This window comes from Pelophylax lessonae, assembly GCF_965119305.1.
Source record: "Pelophylax lessonae genome assembly, chromosome: 10".
NCBI classification, from domain to species: Eukaryota; Metazoa; Chordata; class Amphibia; order Anura; family Ranidae; genus Pelophylax; species Pelophylax lessonae.
The window spans coordinates 154,341,310-154,362,357 of record NC_138777.1 but is presented as its reverse complement, the minus strand read 5'-3'; the positions used below and the strand labels follow the sequence as shown (position 1 = coordinate 154,362,357).

At 43.2% G+C, this 21,048-nt stretch overlaps 1 protein-coding gene across 1 annotated transcript in view; it reads left to right on the top strand.

Annotated features, from left to right (window-relative positions):
* Positions 1–21,048, top strand: part of PC (pyruvate carboxylase) — a 674,712-nt gene that overhangs the window by 587,184 nt on the left and 66,480 nt on the right. Inside the window, exons 15-16 of the mRNA XM_082271181.1 lie at positions 5,819–6,059; positions 8,558–8,807. Of these exons, the coding sequence (XP_082127307.1) occupies positions 5,819–6,059; positions 8,558–8,807 (491 nt within the window). The remainder of the gene's footprint in view (positions 1–5,818; positions 6,060–8,557; positions 8,808–21,048) is intronic.

Here is a 21,048-nt window from a genome sequence, read left to right as displayed (position 1 = left end):
GACTAAATAATGCCACTGTTATCCCGTTGGATTGACAGAATGGGCCGCACCCATCTGTAGGGTGGGGGGACGTCTTCACTGGTTTCCGGATCCATGGCTTTCCAGAATCCCGGATAAAGGGGTTCGCGAGGTCATACGGTCGGGATACAAGATCGAGTTTCGATCACTTCCACTGGTGCGATTCTTCCCTTCCAATATTCGACATCCCCGGGTCGCTTAAAAAGCTTTGCGGGGGACAACTTGATGCAACAAGAAGTGGTAGTTCCCATTCCTTGGACAGTTTCAGGGGTTCTAGTCGAACCTGTTCACAATGCCCAGGAAAAAGGGCTAGGTGCGTCCAATTCTGGTCTTGGGAGAGATGGAGTCCATCCGTACAGTGGTGGCCTCCCTGCATCAGGGGGATTTCCTGGCGTCCATAGACATTTAGGATGCCTATCTTCATATCCCCATCTTCACAGGCTGGTTCCCACCAGGAGACTGAACTATCTGGGCCTAATTTTGGATACATCCTTGGCAAGAGTGTTTCTCCATGCGGAGAAACTCCAGAAGATTCAGTCAATGATTCGGATGTTGCTGTCCGTCAACTGGCTGGGACTGATGGTCGCCTCCTTAGAGGCAGTACCGTTTGCCCAGTCTCATACCCGAATTCTCCAAGAGGAGATTCTTCTCATATGGAATCGGAATCCCGATTCCCTGGACAATCGGATCCGATTGAGCGAGCGGACCAGGGAGGCTCTGGTCTGGTGGCTTCGGTCTCCGATGTTCAGCCAGGGGAAGTCATTTCTTCTGATAAATTCCAGGTTACCGATAAATGTGTTGGTACTGAGAGCGATCAGACTTTGTCTGATTTACTGGACCGATCGCACTATGCCACGGTCATGACTTATGTCGATCACCAAGGGGCACCAAGAGTGCCCTGGCGGCCATAGAAGTGGCCAACATTCTTTATTGGGCGGAACAGTTGTTCCAGCTCTCTCCGCGATATTTATCCGGGGGGTGGACAGGCAGATTATCTCAGCCGTCAGATTCTGGATCAAGAGGAATAGTCTCTTCATCCAGAGGTATTTCACCAGCTGTCCCTTCATTGGGGCACCCCGGATATGGATCTTTTGGCAGGTCGGCTCAACAGGGCTCGCGCCCGCGATCCTCTAGCGGACGCAGCAGACGCGCTGAGCGCCCCGTAGGGGCAGTATCAGCTACTGTATGTCTTCCCCCCTCTCAAGTTACTGCTGAGATTTCTCCGCAGGATAGAGGTGGAGGGAACTCCAGTTATCCTGGTAATTCCGGGCTGGCCTCGTCAAGCCGGGTACGCCGACTTGGGCAGACTAGTCGCGGACGCTCCTTGGAGACTTCCTCTCAGGGAGGATCTGCGGTTTCAAGGACCGATCTTCCATCGTGCTTTACAGTCGCTGGCTTTAACGGCCTGGCCATTGAGACCCAGGTACTGAAGGACAGAGGATTGTCAGCTTCAGTTATTCCTACTCTAGTTAAAGCAAGGAAAGCGACTTCCAGCAAAGTCTATTATCGCACATGGAAGGCTTATATTGCGTGGTGTGAATCGTTGGAGTTTTCCCCCCACGTACCTATTCGGTGACCCGAATCTTGGCTTTTTCTGCAAAAGGGGGTTGAGCAGAAACTATCCTTGAGCACTATCAAGGGTCAGGTTTCAGCGTTGGCAATCTTCTTTCAGAAACCTTTGGCTACTCATTCCTTGGTACGGAATTTCATCCAGGGAGTGCGGCACCTGGCTCCGCCAGTGCGCGCGCCCTTACCACCCTGGGATCTTAATTTGGTGTTGTCGGTTCTTCAGAAACCTCCCTTTGAAAATATCAGGGAGATTCCCTTGCTTACTTTATCCCAGAAGGTGGCCTTCTTGGTGGCTATCACTTCTGCACCCAGGGTGTCAGAACTGGCTGCATTATCGTGTCATTCCCCATATCTGGGGATTCATAGGGATAAGGTAGTTCTTCATCCGAAGCCATCTTTTCTTCCTAAGGTGGTTTCAGACTTTCATCTGAATGAAGATATTGTGCTACCTTCCTTGTGTCCTAAGCCCAGTCATCCTCGGGAATGTGCGTTGCATTCCTTGGATGTGGTGCGGGCAATCAGGGTATACCTGAAGACTACGGAATCGTTCCGTAAGACGGATTCACTATTTGTGATCACGGATGGCCCCAGAAAGGGGTTGCCTGCATCTGCCGTGACTATCTCCAAATGGATTAGGCAGACGGTGGTACAGGCTTATTCTATTAAGGGTCGGAATCCTCCGTTCCCTGTTAAGGCGCACTCCACTCGAGCGCTCAGTACTTCCTGGGCCTACCGCCATCAGGCGTCAGTGGTCCAGGTTTGCAAGGTGGCTACCTGGTCGTCGGTGCATACCTTTACAAAATTTTATAAAGTTGATGTGATGGCATTGTCAGATGCCTCTTTTGGCCGCAAGGTTTTGCAGGCCGGAATTTGAGGAGACCGGTGGTCTACCTCGAGGGTTTTTTTCCGTTGGAATTTCAGTTGAGTCTCATCTTTTGATTTGATGAGCCTTTAAGACTTCTAGTTGGCACCGGTTGGGCCTTCTAGATTGAATTTTGATTTCCATTTTCCCACCCCTCATTTGTGGCACTGCTTTGGGACGTCCCGAGTTGATAATAATCAAGGAGGACTACGTCTGTCAATGAGCGACAGAGAAAAATGGATTTTTGTAAGATCTTACCGTAAAATCCTTTTCTCTTAAGCTCATTGACAGACGTAGTACCCGCCCCTTTGTTTTTGAGTTGGGTTGGGTTAAATTCTCTGACACTGCTTTGTGACATAACTGATATCCTGTAGCAGGAAGTGAGAGGATATACCCTCTGGGACTGCCCCTAAGGTGTGGCCAGAACGTTTTCTTTCCTGTCTAGTCCTACTCCTGTAGAGGGCAGTATAACCCGAGTTGATATTAATCAAGGAGGACTACGTCAGTCAATGAGCTTAAGAGAAAAGGATTTTACGGTAAGATCTTACAAAAATCCATTTTTCTCTGGGCTTTGGCAGTTCCAGGGCTTTGGCAGCCTATTGATTTGAAAGGGCTGCCTTAATATGGTGCACTTTATTGTGGAACATAAAAGGTATTAACACAGCAGAGCAGAAAGGTGTGCATTGGTCCTTGGGCAGTCATCAATGGACATTTTCCCCCGATTGGAATATATATCCCCACCAATTACTGTGATGACAGCTCTAGAATTTCAAATTTCCTCTCACTTTCTAAATGATAATGTTCACCAGAACAAATAGAGGTTGTATTGAAGCAGCAGGGACACAGATAGCAATAAAACCCTGATAGAGGGCCTAATGTTCTCTACTCTATCCAACTCCTTACTTTCTGGATCCGTACACTAATTCTGGGTCAGTGATTGAGAAAGTATTGAAGCCAAAGGGTCAGTATAACAGCCAATCAACTAGCATTTTTACAAGGAGGTCAATTACTGCCTTATTTTCTAAAATAGTTTATTTTTAACAGCATCCGGACCGCCCTCCGCACATTTACTGCGGCAGGCTGGCCCTCCTGCGCGAACCGACATAGCCCTACGTCGGTCGCATGCTTGGTGCTGGCAGCTGCCCCCACAGGACCAGTGGCCACGATTGCCGCCGGGCACCCGCGATCGCTCCCCGCTGATAGAGAAGAATGGTCAGCTGTTATAAACACAGCTGACCGTTCTCTCTGAAATGATCATGGAGTGCCTGTGATCCTTCTATATAGTATCACAGGTCTCTATGGTCATTTCACAAGCCCCTCCCCCCACAGTTAGTAAACACTCCCCTAGGCTCACATTTAACCTTTTGATCACCCACTAGGTTAATCCCTTCTCTGCCAATGTCATTATTACAGTAACAGTGCATATTTTTTAGCACTAATTACCATAGTAATGTCACTGATCTATCCCAAAAGTGTTAAGAAATGTCAGTTAGGGGTCCGATCTGTCCACCGCAATGTTGCAGTCCCGCTAAAAATTGCAGATCGTTGCCAATTCTAGTAAAAAATGAATAAATAAAAATGACCTAAATCTTTCCCCTAGTTTGTAGACGCGATAACTTTTGCGCAAACCAATCACATTTTTTTTACCAAAAATATGTAGCAGAATGCAAATTGTCCTAAAAGGATGAAAAATTTTGATTTTTAAACTTTTTGGGGGGGAAATGTTATATAGCAGAATGTGAAAAATATTGGTTTTTTTTTCTTTTTTCTTTTTTTCAGAATTGTCGCTCTTTTTTTGTTTATAGCACAAAAAATAAAAAAATGCACAGGTGATCAAATACCACCAAAAGAAAGCTCTATTTGTGGGTAAAAAAAAAGAACATCAATTTTACTTTCGTACAGAGTTGCACGACCACACAATTTCCAGTTAAATTAACACAACGCCGAATCGCAAAAAATGGTCTGGTCATTAAGGGGGCAAATCCTTCTGGTCGACAAGTGGTTAAACAATAACAAATTTACAAGAATGATAGCGTCATGCAAATCATTTATCCTATTTGTGCAGCTGTGCATGCAGATTATGAAAGTAGGAATTTCCAAGCATCAGCAAAATTTGGTTGTGTATTGTTACATGGACATGGTCATATTAGCTGAAGATAACGGGGGAATTAAACTTGCATGATTGGTGTACTCAGGGCCCTCTTTAATACTCATTGGGCCCCCCAACCGCTCTTCGACATATTAGTTTAAATATGTCTGAATAAATAAATTTGTTTTTAGACAAAATCAGTTTATTGCAGCAGATCAGGCAACAATTGCAATTGGTTGCCAGAGGTTACAGCATATTATTATCACTTACTGACTGGTTGCTAGAGGTTACTGCACATTATTACTGTTCAGTGATAGACGTACTACAGGAGATGGTCAGAGACTGCAGACATAGTACAGGGGATAACCAGAGACTGTGGATCTAGTACAGGAGATGGCCAGAGACTGCAGATCTATTACAGGCGATAACCAGAGACGGCAGATCTAATGCAGGAGATAATCAGAGACTGCGTATCTAGTACAGAAGGTAACCAGAGACTGCGGATCTAGTACAGGAGATAACCAGAGACTGCAGATCTAGTACAGGTGTTGGGCCCTCAGGGGTCCAGGTGTGGGACCCTCAGAGGTCCAGGTGGGGGGCCCTCAGGTCCAGGAGCGGTGCTCTCAGAGCCCCGGAGGCTGGGCCCTCAAGGGTGTGTGGCGGAATTCACAAATGTCTGGGGGTGGTGCTCTCATTTCTATCTCAGCTCTGAGCATACAGGCTACATGGGACATGGTCAGAGTGGCAGTGGATCTCCCACCCCCACCCCCACCCTGATGGCCAGGGAATACACCGATGTACCCAGTGCACTCTGCAGTCTTATCATGGGACCCCAATTTGGGGGCAGAGCAGGCTTAGGGGACAACTGCTTTGGGCCCCCCAACAATGACACGGCCTAGGGAAGCTGCCCTTTATCCTGCATTAAAGATGGCCCTGGGTGTGCACCACATTAACAGAACAGATAGACCTTTTTCATCTTTCTCCGTACTACCCATGTAAGTTTATATTTCAGAGTTAAATATGCCTGTGCAATTCTTTATCAATTTCACCATTTTCTTTACTTTTAGCTACAGGATGTAAAGGTTAGAGATTTAGAAGTGATATTTTTAAAAGGGAGATTGATGTGGCAGTTACAATATGCAGCCAGTCATAGGTGTCTCAAGTCTTCCGTATGTGTCATTAGATCAGTAGATCATTCAATACATGACAGGTATACTTTAAAATAGGTAGAATCTGTGCTATTGAATTAATGTACTGCCTGTTTTTTGTTTTTTTCTTAGGTTTTGTGAAGTGGCAAAAGAGAACGGCATGGATATTTTTAGAGTATTTGACTCTTTGAATTACCTACCAAACATGATCTTGGGTATGGAGGCAGCAGGCCAAGCTGGTGGAGTGGTAGAGGCTGCTATTTCCTACACTGGTGATGTTGCAGACCCCACTCGCACTAAATACACATTGGATTACTATGTGAATCTGGCTGAAGAGCTTGTGAAAGCTGGAACCCACATTTTATGCATTAAGGTATAACAGTAGTAAACTATTAATGGGTCATTATGGTTAAAGTGGTTCTAAAGACAGGACATTTTTTACCTTGCAGCATTCCCTGCATTACAGTTAAAAAAAAAAAAAAAAGAAATGTTGTATGCCCCCCAACTCCCAATATACTTACCAGAGTCCTATCTCGATTTCTAAAGTGGTGCTGGTCTCTGTTCCTCTCCTCATTGGACACAGTGGCAGCAGCGGGAACCATTGGCTCCTGGTGTTATTAATCAAATCCCGTGAGAATGGAGTGCGGGGGGGGGGGCCAGAGCCATGCTGTGTGTGTCTATTGAGGCACACAGCAAGGCTCAGGAGTTTTCCTGCATAACACACAGCTTGCTATGGGGCACACACAGAAGAGGAGGAGCTGAGTGCACCGACAGAGGACTCCAGAAGAAAATGTTCCAGGGATGCTCTGTGCAATACTATTGCACAGACCAAGTAAGTACACCATGTTTTTTATTTGAAGGGAAAAAATAAACCTTTATAACTGTTTTGCATAGTTTTGTCACCTACATTGCCTACAATAGCCACTTACCTAGAGAAATCTGCTTCCAACCATGTTGCAAATAGATGCCGTCTCTGTTTTGGGTATGTTTCCATGCAGTACTTTGAAAATTATTTTTTTTCACTTAGTGTTACATGTTTTTGGATATAGTGATACTGCTAGTAGTATTGTTTAGACTGGGGAGTTACTTGTTTGGACAGGATGTGATTGGGGCATTTTAACAGTTATCTATCATTTGCATACCTGGCAGAAGAATGCTTATTGAAATATATCCAATGCAAAAAATCCATATTACACTTTACATTTAGTTAAATACAAAACCTTATATAGCCTTTTTAGCATTGACCCTATGAAGAACCGTTTTTCTGTAGGCACAGGGAAGTCCAAACATCAGCAGTTGCAACACTGGTATCAGTGAATGTAGACTGGTAGTGATTGGTTTGACCTGACATGTTCGACAGGCTCAAACACACCTCTGAAAAGCGATCCATGGTGGCACATGGTTGTGCCGCAGTCCTATTGACTTTAATGGACTCAGTTGGCATGTGGAATAGCCAAACTTGACATCCTGTAAAAAAATTTCCGCAAAACATGAAGATCGCAATATACTGTATACAACTCCAAATCACCACAATTTAAAACTGTGAGTGGGCAGTCAGGGGGCTGTAACAATGTGAATTAGAGTGCTCACCAGCTCCCTCGCAGTTCATGGAGAACTACAAGATGTCAGCCACAAAGACCGATGGTACTTTTAGTTCATTCAGTCACAGAACTCTCTGAATGAATGATGTGGCAGTGTGGGTGGAGCTCCAACACAGCCATGCTGTTTTTAAATTATTACAGCGGGTGCAGGGAGAAGGTCACCCACACGCTGTCACAGTGAGGGGGTATGGGTGGGGGGGGGGTGGAGGGGAGAGAGAGAGGAGGCAGGATTTGGAACATGTTACATGCTCCAAAGGTGAACTTATCCCTTAAGCGGTTAGTCTCATCCATGTAAATAAATACGTTTTCCTGGAGGATTTGTGCTGTGAGAAACAACAGGATCTGGATTACCAGATGAAAATAGAAGAAAGAAAGCCTAGAATGGAAAACTAAGGCTGTCCATAGACTCATTGAAATTTGCCCGGGTGCTGCTGAACCGGCCAAATTTAGATCTGTCTATGGGAAGGCTGGTTGTCCTGGAGTCGATCCGTCAATCGACCAGTACAACCAGCCTATTCATTTTTTTTCCTGTGATTGGAGGCAGCAGCTATCAGTGATCAGTGATCATTGTATTCTGATGGCTGGGAAACCTCCCACTGTGAAAATACAATAGCACATCGGTAAGGCCTCCCCCATTGACATCGAGCATTTTTCACAGGTTGAAGGAAAATGTTTTTTATAACATACGCCTTGCTTTATACAGCCATTACATCTAAGAATTGGTAAGATGCAATATAATAAATGTTTTCTTTGGGGTTAAATACTGCTTTCAAGAGTTCCGCCCCCCCCCCCAGGAAAAAATGAAGTCACCAGCTACAAATACTATAGCTACTGACTTTTAAATATTAGAACTATCCAGGGTTCCTTTTGGCTTCACAGCAGGTACCCTACTGCGCATTTGTGACGTACGCTGCGCTTTCTAATTGGCCCCGGCGGCGGAGGAAGAAGGAGGGGAGCTGAACTTCAGAGGAACAGCTCTGCGGTGCTGTCTCCCGGAAGTGGGGAAGGGTACCTGTCAAAAACAGTTACCTGTTCCCCCTTCCCCCCTGAAAGGTGCCAAATGTGGCACCAGAGGGGGGGGGGAGCATACAAGCAGAAGTTCCACTTTTAGGAATTTAACTTTAGCAACCTCTTACACTGCTTTATTAAATAAAGCCTGCATTCTGCATGGAGGTAGTTTCTTATAGGGCTGGGTTTAAATTTGATTGATAATCTTTAACATATTTATTGTTTTACGCTATCATTCTAAACTAATACTTATCTTTTCTAGGATATGGCTGGACTGTTGAAACCTAAATCCTCAGATTTGCTAATACGAGCTCTCAGGGACAAGTTCCCAGACATCCCAATCCATGTACATACTCATGATACAGCTGGAGCTGGAGTGGCCTCTATGCTGGCCTGTGCAGAGGCTGGAGCTGACATTGTTGATGTGGCAGTTGATTCCATGTCTGGGATGACTTCTCAGCCTAGTATGGGAGCTATGGTGGCTTGTACAAAGGGTACAGCTCTTGACACAGGTAATTCTTTGTGCTGTTAAAACACTTTTGTATTGATACATTTTTTATATATTTTTTGGTAACTAGCTGAGGTTTTGCATCTAGGGCTAAAGCTTTTAGATGTCTTTCTAGGCAGTCTATGAAGTACAATTTTGGCCAGCAAAAAAAAAAAAATGTGTATGCTTTTTGTTGCAGAAGAAACCTTACCTGATCCCTACCTAATGGTGTGTGTGTCTGTGTGTGTGTGTGTGGGGGGGGGGGGGGGGGGGACTTTGAGAAGGCTTCCTCCATAACAAGTGGGGTTCACCTCTCAAAGCTCTGGGGTTTTAATAGTGTCTCACTTTTTGGCTGGTGGGAACACAAATAGGCATTACACCTAACAGAAGGAATCTTTACCCTTACTTTCCAAAGCTAACAAAAGGTTTTTACACTTTATAGTAGAAAAGAAGAGAAACAATGAGTAGGTGGAGAAGGGGATTACTCGTGAGACTGCTAAGGTGTTAGAACGTGACCAGTAGCCTAGAAAGAATAACCTAAATCTTTCTTAAATGCATGTCCAACCTCTGCTCCAACAAATGTTTGCTTGCTGACACATTGTTCTCAGAAATTCTTGTACTTTCTAAATTCTCTGATAGCTTAACCACTTAAGCCCCGGAAGATTTTACCCCCTTCCTGACCAGGGGGTATTTTGCGATTCGGCACTGCTTGACTTTAACGGACAATTGCGCGGTCGTGCGACGCTGTACCTAAACGAATTTGACGTCCTTTTTTCCCACAAATGGAGCTTTCTTTTGGTGGTATTTGATCACCTGTGCGATTTTTTTTGATCATGCGCTATAAACAAAAAAAGAGCGACAATTTTGCAAAAATAACAATATTTTTCACATTTTTTTATATGAAATTCCCCACAAAAAAAAAATGTAAAAATCAAAATTTTTTAACATTTTCGGCCAATTTGCTTTATGCTACATATGTTTGGTAAAAAAAGCGTATTTTGATTGGTTTGCGCAAAAGTTATCGCATTTACTAACAAAGGGAAAGATTTTTGTCATTTTTGTTGTTTTTTTTTTTTTTTAACATGTAATGGCGGCGATCTGCGATTTTTTTTTGCGGTACTGCGACATTGCGGTGGACAGATCGGACCCTTGACTGACATTTTTGACACTTTTGGCGTTACCAGTGACATTTCTACAGTAATCAGTGCTATACATATGCACTGTTACTGTAAAATTACACTAGCAGTGAAGGGGTTAACTTTATTTGAGAGGGAGGGGCTGTGTGTGTCCCTAGGGGCATGATTGGCTGTGGCTTGAGCTGTAGGAACAATGATCAACGGTCCTACATAGTAGAACTGTATGATCATTGTTTCTACACGGGAGAATGACAGGCGGCTTGTTTACATTAGCTGCCTGCCTTTCTCCTTCTCCCCCGATGATCGCCGAGTGACCGGCGGACATCGGGTCCGCTGGTCACATGCACGGGGGGGGGGGGGTCCGTGACCACGCGGGACCACGCCGGCGGCGGCGCGCGCTCGCTCCCCAGAGCCTCACAGGCTAGTGACGTATATATACGTCACTTTGCATGTGAGGGGCTGACCGCCACAGTATATGTATTTGCGGCGGTTGGCAAGTGGTTAAGCCTTTACGTTTTTTTAAATAATTTATTACAGAGAAATTCCCCAGCAAACACTCCCTAATGCTGCCATCTGTATCCTCCCTGAACTCCAACTATACCAATTTGGTCAAATTTTTTGACCTACTGTATCTCTTTTCTCAAGTAAAATCCTAGCCAGTAATTTATCTTAACCCTAATTTACCCATTCTAAATAATCCCCATGGACCAAGTTGGATTCATTCCTGGCTGTCAAGCAAGAGGTAACATTTGTAGAATTGTTATGGATTTGACAAAACAAGAAATAGCCCCTCAAACAGCTTTTGATTCCTTTTCTTGGTAAAATAATTTCCACATCCTGCATAAAAGGGGGTTTGGTAGGGTTTTTATAACACTGATTCAAGCCCTATCTACTCGCCCACAAATCTTATTAGTTGTAAGATGAGTAGTTGAAGAGGTTTTCTTCATTATTTAACTTTATGTTACAGCCAAAGGAATCTTACACTTGTAAGTACAGCACCCTTCTCATATTGTGGGATCTTACATTTCTCTAATAGTCTTCCTGAGACAGTCTCTTATAAGGAGTGTATTTTTTTTGTTTCCATTGTACAGTAAGGACACAGGCTTTTTAGCATGACGTCAGGTCAGACATTGCTGTCCAATTTTTGGGTAGCACTAAAAATAGTAGAATAGCATGCACTCTCCACCAGTGTAGGTTGACCAAAAGATACAGAGAAAGATGGCTGTAAAATGTTGCCTCTTTGGTTAGGGGTGTGTGATCTTTCCAAATGACTTAGCCACTGGGTTCACAAATCTAGAAGCATGCTCTGGCCTCATACCTTTTGTCATTATCATATAACAGATTGTTTTTAAATTTAAACTCCACCCTTTCACAGCAGAACATAAATTGTTAAAGAATTAGTTCATCTTTTGTAAAAAAAAAATTAGAATATGTTTTTGCAGGTTAAAAAAAATGTGCGTTTATTCTTTTTTTTACACTGCAGCCTGTAAAGCACAGTCCCAAAAGCGCCTTTATTCAATAAAGGCAGTAAGCACCTTCTACCAGGGTAGGTACAAAGGATTGCTCTGAACCACTCTGTATGGAAAACTCCTTAATACAGTGGCTCCTAGCCACTCCACCGGATACAATGGTGGACCACCATCGCTGCTATTGTACCCAGTGGAGCAGCTAGCAGTTGCCGTATTGAGGAGTTTTCCGTACGGAGTGGATATAAGTAGTCCCTTTTACCTACCCAGGGAGAAGGTGGTTATGAAGGTGGTTGAATAAAAGCGCTTTTGGCCTAATGGTTTTGGAGGTATTTTGCTCTGGTAAGCTGAAGCTCTGCTTTTTTGTGGTGATGGTGCACTGATGTTGGTTACAATAGTCTGCAGTGGATTCTCGCACTTTGTTACAGATTATGGACTGTTTTTTATAAATATTCATTCATTATGAAAATTTTGTTTTTAAAGAATTGTTTATGATTGCACTTACCTAAATGGCTGTGCATGATATTTAAAGGGATTTTGCACTAGTTTAGTTTTATTCTTTTAGTTGGTGTTTATTTATAAAATTTTGTTTTTGTGTTTTTTTGTATTATTGCACTTTGCACATGTATATTTGATTTAACAAGAGGGCCCCAGATGTCAACCCCGCCCCCCAAATGTGAATGAGTTTCGGGTACATAGTACTCCTACCCAATTACCAAAAAAGTGTACAAAAAAAAACGGGAGACAAGTTTTTCACCAATCCTTTAGTAAAAAAAAATTGTTTGCCTCCATGTAAATTCATTGTCAATCAAGTTGCCTGCTGGACCCAAAAAAAAAAATTGCTCGCCTTCTGGGACAGCCTCCTGCTGAATGCCTCCTCTGCCCTTTGACAGTTCTTATATAGGTAAGGGCAGGGCCACCTGGCAACGTCACCTGGTGACCCTGCTCCTTGTGACATCACCGGCCCAACATGCACCAGTCTGTGACATTCCAAGGGAGGCGGGCCACTAGGTGACGTTGCCAGATGGCCCCGCCCTTATATAAGAACTGTCAAAGCACAGAGGAGGCATTTAGCAGGCAGCCATCCCAGAAGGCGGAGCATTTTTTTTCGGGTCTGGCAGGCGGCTTGATTGATGATGGATTTACATCGAGGAACACTATTTTTTAATTTTTTAATTTACATTTTTTTTCAGATTTGTCAAAAACTTGTATCCTGTTTTTATTTTTTTTTGTACCCTTTTTTTGGTGAATGTGTAGGGGTTGGGGGGGGGGGCGGTATCTGTGGGGTGCCAGATTTCGATAAGCCCCTTTCCAACCAACAATTTATGATTGTGGGGACAAGGTGCTTTTGGGGGGGGGGGGGGGGTTGGTATGAATTTTGGGAGGGGGGGCACGTTTTTTTTGTTTGTTTTTTGTTTTGTTTTTTGCCATGGGATTCCCCTTAAAATCCTTACCAGACCATTCAGCTGTCAGTGGGGAAACCCATTGACAGTTGATGACTCATGCTTCCCGGCCCGCTCCTTAACAACCAGCTTACACTGTGCCCTGATTGGGAAAAGCTTTGCCCAATCAGGGCGAAAAATGCACTGTACAGCGCTCAGTGAATTGCAGGGTGTTCGGCGGGGCGAACACCTTGCCAATTTGGGTGTGGTGAACAGCCGAACAGGCAAATATTCAGCCCGAACTCATACTCAGGTCAAACCGTTCAACCAACAGTATTTGCAAGATGCTTGGGATAAATTACCGCACAGTTTCAGGAGGTATTTAAGCCATACTTCGGAATGATAACTCATGTGAGTTTTAGGAGAGGTTCTTCGTGAATTCCACAGTTTTCAGTTTTTTTTTAACTTTGTGCGATATTTTACAGCATACTCGGATGTGGTAACATATCGCTTAGTGAATTGTGTCCAGTGTGTTTAAGGAAGGGTTAAAAAAGCATTTTTTTTTTTTTTTTATTAGTATCAGTGTCCATATTAGAGTGTTTTAGGTAAACTTAAAAAAAAAAAAGGAAGCAAATTGCGAGCCATTGTTTCTGGGCCCTGCTACGGGTACAAACAACAGAGAATATAAGATATACTGTATGGTATTGCTGCGATTCTCAGGAGCAGAAGAATTTATTATTTATTTTGGGTTGTTCCTTGGTGGTAGGTGGTATTTTTTTTTTTTACTATTTTAAGCAAGTTTTCCCTTGATACTAAAAAAGAAAAAATCAGGAGACATTCATTACGATTTACCCCCACCCTAAAGCCGAGTTTGTCCTGAAAAAAAAAAAAAGGAATGATCCACCTAGATGCACAAAGCAGTTGCAAAGTAATGTACAGTTTTAATACAACATGTCAAAGTTGCAACACTGTGTTCATTAATTAGGATTTGTTTTACCCTCGTAATGAAGGGGTTAAAAAGCTTTCTGAGGTTCTAATCCTTCCCTTCTCAAGTAAAGCACGTTTTATTGCCTCCTGTGCCTCTCCTGCATGCAAGGTTGCCAACCTCCTTTGGCATTTCTCACTGACAAAACATGGAAGATTTACTGACGTGGCACGTTTTTTACTGACAACCTGAAAAACGACAGGACTCTAATTAAAAACAAAGGCAATATTTAAACAGTATAAACATGATATGGAAACATTGACAATGCACATAACCGGTAATTTGTCTGGTATACACCTACAAAAGACAACACAGCATAGCAAATTATCAGCCCCTAATATTTATGGACAGTTGTAAAAGTCACTGATTTTTACAAACTGTCAGTAAATTTACTGATGGTTGCAACCCTGCCTGTGTGGGAGAAATTAACCTCAGCATCTCTTCTGTTTGACACACTTCAAAAAGGAAATGAGAGGTAAGTTTTGAAAGGGGATACAGAAAGCAATACAAAGGGCACATAGATAGCAATATGCACATGCCAGAGGTTCTAACCCTTCCCCACTCTGTCCAAAATGTTTTGTCTGCTTTAGGTATAATTTCATTGGATTTGTGAAGGGTATGTTTGCTTCAGTGTGTGTTTAGTTACGAGACTTGGTAGTGTGAAAATAGCATCATATGATTTCCATGTATATCTAGTTGTAACTAATAGCTTTTTTAAAGGATTATCCTTTGCTCATGGAGGGAATCCACTTAATTTTGCCTGTGTAATAATGGCCCCCCCTGTGCTCTCCCTGGCAGTCATTTTGGCAGGCTGTCTGGGTTTTAAAAGCAACAAGCTGCAAGTGTTATGTGTACCATGGGATTTCTGCCTCTTAAGCAGTGATTAGCAGCTGGCATCTAATTCTGTATGAAAAGCCTGGCATGGGGCAAGGTTGGGCTGCATGCTGTGTGTTTTCTTTAAAACACACTAACAATTGTATAGTAAATGAGAAATCTGGGTGCTGATATGTCAGTTTCTGTGACATGAGTATATACATTCAATACTTACCAATATGTATGCTTCATCCTCGGATACAGGCATGTGGTAAGTACACCCTGTTAAAATTTTTGACCTTTTCAACATATTTGAAGAGGCAAACATTAGCTCTTTATTCAAGCAGTGCATACACATAAAGGTGATATAGCTGAATAAAAAAAAAAAAAACACAAGATAAATTTATGTTACAAAAATATTAAATATAATAGTATACTGTGGAAAAAATAAGTAAACTCTTGGCATTATTGCCCCATGTAAATTACTTCCTGCAGGCATTTTTCATAACTGCCCACCAGTTTCTGACATTGTCTAACTGAAAGTTTTGACTACATCTCCATGCAAAATTGTTGTAGGATGTTTGTGTTTCCTTGCGTAAACTGTCCATTTGAAAATCACCCTAATAACTTTCAATGGTATTAAAATTAAAAGATTTGACTAGGTCTTTAACCCTTCACTTTTTTCTTTTTAAGCGATTCTACCACCACGATTTACAGTTATGCGTTTTATTTTTTTTTTAAATGCTCTCTTTGGTGTTAGTGGCACACGCCTACAGTTGCTGTAACCAAATATCTCTTCTTTTTTATTAATCAAACTGTAGTCTTGTTCTAATGTTATTTATGGACAGCAAAGGTTTTTTCTTCACACACCTCTTGTGTAGTCTTAATTGGCCCATTCTCTTTATAATTGTAGTTGCATGCATTTGACTGCTTCTGAGCACCCCACAATGACATTTTGAGGTTCTTGGAGACTTCTTTTAGAATCAAACGTGTGCTCTTGACCTGAATTTTCTGGGCTGGGAAGTTTTGAACAGATTCACAGTTTGAAATCTATGCCACTTGTAGGTTTTTTTTCTTACAGTGACATTTTTAAATCCCTTGCCAAACTCCTAGGCATCCACACCTTTCTTTATGTGAGCCTTAGAGAGCTCTATTGATCTTGGCATGATGATACCAAACACACAAATGCAAGAACTCCAGACCCTGGATATCTGAGGGTTAAAGCCTAATTTAAAAGCAAATGTGCATTTCCACATTTTATTTCAATTAGTTCTAGCCTGCTCCTATTAATCTGAATGATCTTGATGTTTACAAACTTTGTGAAGATCCCCACACATTTAGCCCTCGTTCACACGGGCGTTCCATATGTCCGTATATCACCCCATCCGTTTGCGGGTGATATACGGACATAGTGCATGTCAATGGGATTGCTGATGTCAGCGGATGACCATCCTGTCCTTTGTAGGATAAGGTGTGGAATGGATCTCTGATTGATTCTCGCCTTTCTTGTCCTCAGTACAGGAAGTCCGTGCAGGCTGCTGGCTTCACGGGAGCTCCTCAGCTTGTGTCTGTGTAGGACAGGAGTGTATTTTTGCTCACAGCCTGAATTATCCATTATTTGGTAAGAGGCCAATTACTCTCTTCTCCACCTGGGAGCTATTAGTGGCCAAACTTGTTTGGGTCCTCTTTTCTGTGTGATCTCTGGAGCATAGCTATTTTTCTATACGCCCCTACATTCCAATCTTCTGTTAAGAAGCTAAGCTGGTGGTGGGACACTGAATTCTCATTCACGTGGTCTTTCGCATTTTCTGTTCCAACTGTTTCTTCACAAGCAATTTTGGATTTGGACTTTTTTCTTCACTTGTGTGCATTCAATTGGGACTGTTTTTGTCACTTTAATTTTTGGATGGACATTAATGTTTGACACCAACTGGTGGTTACAATTTTTACTGTTGAATTTATTAGCTTTATTTGTTTTTGCATTTTTCACTAGTCACCAGCACCATTTAATTGTCTTATTATAGACCTTATCGTTTATGTTTTGATACATATATGATTTCACATGTTTTGGTTAGCGCACCTGATACATAATATCCATACCATTTTCCCTTAGTCTGGGAGACACGTGAGACAACCGAAGCCTCGTGAAAATGCCGAAGCTCCTCCTCTTCCTCCTCCGTTTCCTCTTCCTGTGCCCGGGACATATGAACAAGGGTGGCTTCCATGATGATGCTGGTTTCGAATTCTCTGTGCTCCTCTAGTCGGGGTCCCTGCTCTCTCTCGCTCTGCTGATAGGTGCCTTGAGTGGATCCTTTAGTGGTGCCAAAAGATTGTATTTGTGCTGCAAGATCTTGCTTTCCGTATAAAGCCTCAGGGTCACGTCTCCCCCACTGAACCCCTTATGGAGGTGGCAGGTCCCTCAGAGCCCCAGCTTCCATTGGTTGAACTGACGGCAGTCCTGTAGTCCTTAGCATCCCAGGTGGAAGTGGCATGTGGGCAAAGGCCCAGGAGGAAGCGCCCCCTCCCCTGCTTAGTCCGTCTCATCTGATTCTGAGCCTGATTCCGCCGTGGACACGGTCCATCCAGGGGGACCTAATATCACACCCCCTGATCGGTCCAATAGTGAGGATGATTCCTCCATGGTCACAGCAGCGAATGAAAAGGCGCTGGTAGACGCACTTATTACTGCAGTGCGTGAGACTTTAATAATGGAGGATGTGGCTGATGTAGCCACGGACATGGCTGTGCCATTTGGTATGCACAAGTTGCTTCGTACTCCAAAGGTGTTTCCTTATGTGCCTTATTTTGGCAGGTTTACCTGTAAGGAATGGGAACAACCAAAATTACCCTTTGTGGTCCCCAAACGTTTTGCTGTATGTTACCCTTTTGAGGAGTCACTTTAGAGTAGAGGAATCTCCGTCATTTAAGGACCTGGCTGACAAGAAAGCGGAGGCTGCGGCACGAAGCATGTTTACTACTGCTGGTTCGGCATTGCGGCCAGTCTTTGCCTCAGTCCTTTTGTCTCAGACCCTAACTGAATGGGCCAAGCTTTTGCGACAAAGCCTGGGGGGTGAGCAGGTCCCCGCTTCTTATGTCAATTTAGCGGACCAGTTGGTCCATGGGCTGCAGTTTATTTGTGATGCAGCTTTGGATACAGCTCCTGTGCTGTTCGAACTTTGTTTTAGCGGTGGTGATTGGGCACGTGCTGCGGCTTAAGAATTGATCCGCAGACCAAACCTCTAAGAAAGCTCTCATTGATCTGCCCTTTCAAGGGGATCGCCTGTTTGAGGGTACCCTGGATGATATCATGGGGGGAAGAGTACCTTCCTGCTACAATCCAGAAAAGGGAAGGAGACGGGGGCCCTCCTTCTCAGCCCATAGAAAATTATTTTGTGCTTCTGGGACTAAGAATAAGGGAAATAGATCTTTCAAATATTCCCTGGGAGGTTCCTAGCAACCTTGGTCTGGTAAGCCTAGAGCTAGCTTCTCCGGACCCGCAGACAAGACCCCTTCAGCATGAAATTCTGACCTCATACATTATTGAGGTGGGAGGACATCTTCGCTGGTTTCTGGCCCCGTGGAATTCTTTTGTGAGTGTCAAGGAGATCCACAAAATGTTTCTTTTGGGGGTACCCAGAAAGGGGGGCAGTTTGTTCTTTTCAGGTCCTGAGTCTTTTTGTGCAGATTTAATTCCTGCAAAGGTTCAGGTAATGTCTGAACTACCTGGCTGCTGTCACACAGATAGTTTTCTCTCCCGATTTGCATACAGGTTCTGGGTTTGGTTATATCTACATTCAAGACAATTATGTTTGCACAATCCTAGATGCAGGTTCGGCTCCACAGGAGGATACTGAAGTTCGTGGCAAGATCACAGGTTCCTCTGGCAGATGCCGCGGTCGTCCAAGGGCCACGGTAAGGCCAGTATCATCCTCAAGCTCAAGCTTCTTCCGCAGTTCCTGTGAGGAGTCAAGAGCGAGGATTTTCCAATCATCCTGGCGGCCGTAAACGTCCCATGGGGGCTTCCTCTCAGAGAAGATCAGTTGTCCCAAGGGCTAATCTACCATCCTGCTTTACAGTTGCTGGTTTTAATGTCTTAGCTATTGAAAGCCAGGTACTGAGGTATAGAGGTTTGTCTGGATCATTGATCCCTACTATGGTGAAGGCAAGGAAGTGATCTTCCAGCAAGATAAACCATGATATGTAGAAAGCGTACATTTCTTGGTGTGAGTCGATTGGCACTCATCCCTGATCCTTTTCTGTGGCTCTGATCTTAACCTTTCTTCAACTGGGCGTTGTTCAGAAGTTGGCCTTGAGTACCATCAAGGGCCAGGTGTCTGCCTTGGCAATTTTCATTCAGCCACCCCTAGCCATGCACTCTTTAGTTCCTACCTTCATTCAGGGGGTTCGACATGTGGCTCCACCTATGCGGTCTCTTTTGCTGCCATGGGATTTAAATTTAGTGTGTTCAGTTCTCCAGAAACCTCCATTTGAGAATATTTGGGCGATTCCCTTGTCTACGTTATCCCAGAAGGTGACATTCTTGGTGGCTATTACCTCGGCCCACAGTATATCAGAATTCCTGTCACAGTCCCTATTTGGTGGACCATAGGACTAAAGTGGTTCTTCGTACCTGTCCATCATTCCTGCCCAAAGTTGTCTCTGACTTCCATTCGAATGAGGAAATTGTGTTGCCTTCCTTGTTTCAAGCCGACTCATTCTAAGGAATTTGCTTTGCATACCCTGGATGTGGTTCGTGCAATTCCGGTGTATCTGGCAGCTACTGAGTCCTTTCGGAGGTTAGGCTCACTTTTTGTGGTTAGGGACAGACCAGTGTCTCAGGCCTATTCCATTAAAGACAAAAAAAAACAAAACAAAATAGAGGCGCCTCTAAGTGTAGACTGCAAACAAAGATTTATTAAACATAAACGAATGCACTCACATCTGTATGCATATTCATGCAATAAAAACCAATCCGGTAGTCGAGATGAGTGAATGGATGGACGTTATCCCCGGTCTGTGTAAGCTGTTCTGCTGGCGTGCAGACCTCTAGGATGTACACCGACAATGCAGCGAAGCAGGGCTGTGCTGACACTGAAGAGGAAGAGGATCGCCGTGCGTCAGTGGGAACGAGGCTTGGTACAGCGTCGGATGTCGATGACGTCATGGAAGTGCGACGCGTTTCCGAGCGTGCGTACTGCCAGGGGAAGACGGCAGTCGCGCTCCTTCTTCAAAGCAGGGGGAAGGGACCGGTATAGCAAGGAAGTCCGTTTTTAAAGACCAATACAAAGGGGAGGGGATATCCAAATGAATCGACTGGCAGCATGGGGATAATTACAATGCATAGCAGCAGTAGTTTGCTCCGGGAACTTGACAACAACATTAAAAATGACCGACTCTACTTACTAATCACAAATAATCCACAGCCATAGTAAATTATAATAAGATAATAAAATAATAATCTAATGTGTATTATAGGGGATATATATAATAACAAGCTATGGCTGTATGTTGCTAAAAATATATATATATATATATATATATATATATATATATATAAATATATACATACACATATATATTTAAAAGGGGGTCCCTAGTATCAAAATTCATTACGGTACAATATGAAAGAGAAAACGGATCATATTAAATTTTAAAAATAAAAATTCAAAATAAAATATAGAGGTTCAATACCCCCGAAATATATACCTAAAAACATTAAATTAGTATATATAGATTTAAAAAACTATAAAAACACTAGTGTCTGTTAAAATTCATATATATAAAAACATGTAATGAGAAAGCCATATCTACCTACACACATTCGCTATCATATGAGCTGGAAGGCGCACATGGCACCAAAAGTGCGCACACACACCATGTGACAAGATGTAAGGATATCAAAAATACGTATACCCTTGTGTGCATGTAACCATGCACGTACACACATGTGTCTTTACACGCATATGGGCACACGCACACATCAGCAGAGTCCTCTCTTTCGCCCTGTGGCTTAAATGAGGGCATAGAGATCTCCACTATATTATAGCATCATACCTGTACCTGCTGATGTGTGCGTGTGCCCATATGCGTGTAGAGACACGTGTGTACGTGCATGGTTACATGCACACAAGGGTATACGTATTTTTGATATCCTTACATCTTGTCACATGGTGTGTGTGCGCACTTTTGGTGCCATGTGCGCCTTCCAGCTCATATGATAGCGAATGTGTGTAGGTAGATATGGCTTTCTCATTACATGTTTTTATATATATATGAATTTTAACAGACACTAGTGTTTTTATAGTTTTTTAAATCTATATATACTAATTTAATGTTTTTAGGTATATATTTCGGGGGTATTGAACCTCTATATTTTATTTTGAATTTTTATTTTTAAAATTTAATATGATCCTTTTCTCTTTCATATTGTACCGTAATGAATTTTGATACTAGGGACCCCCCTTTTAAATATATATGTGTATGT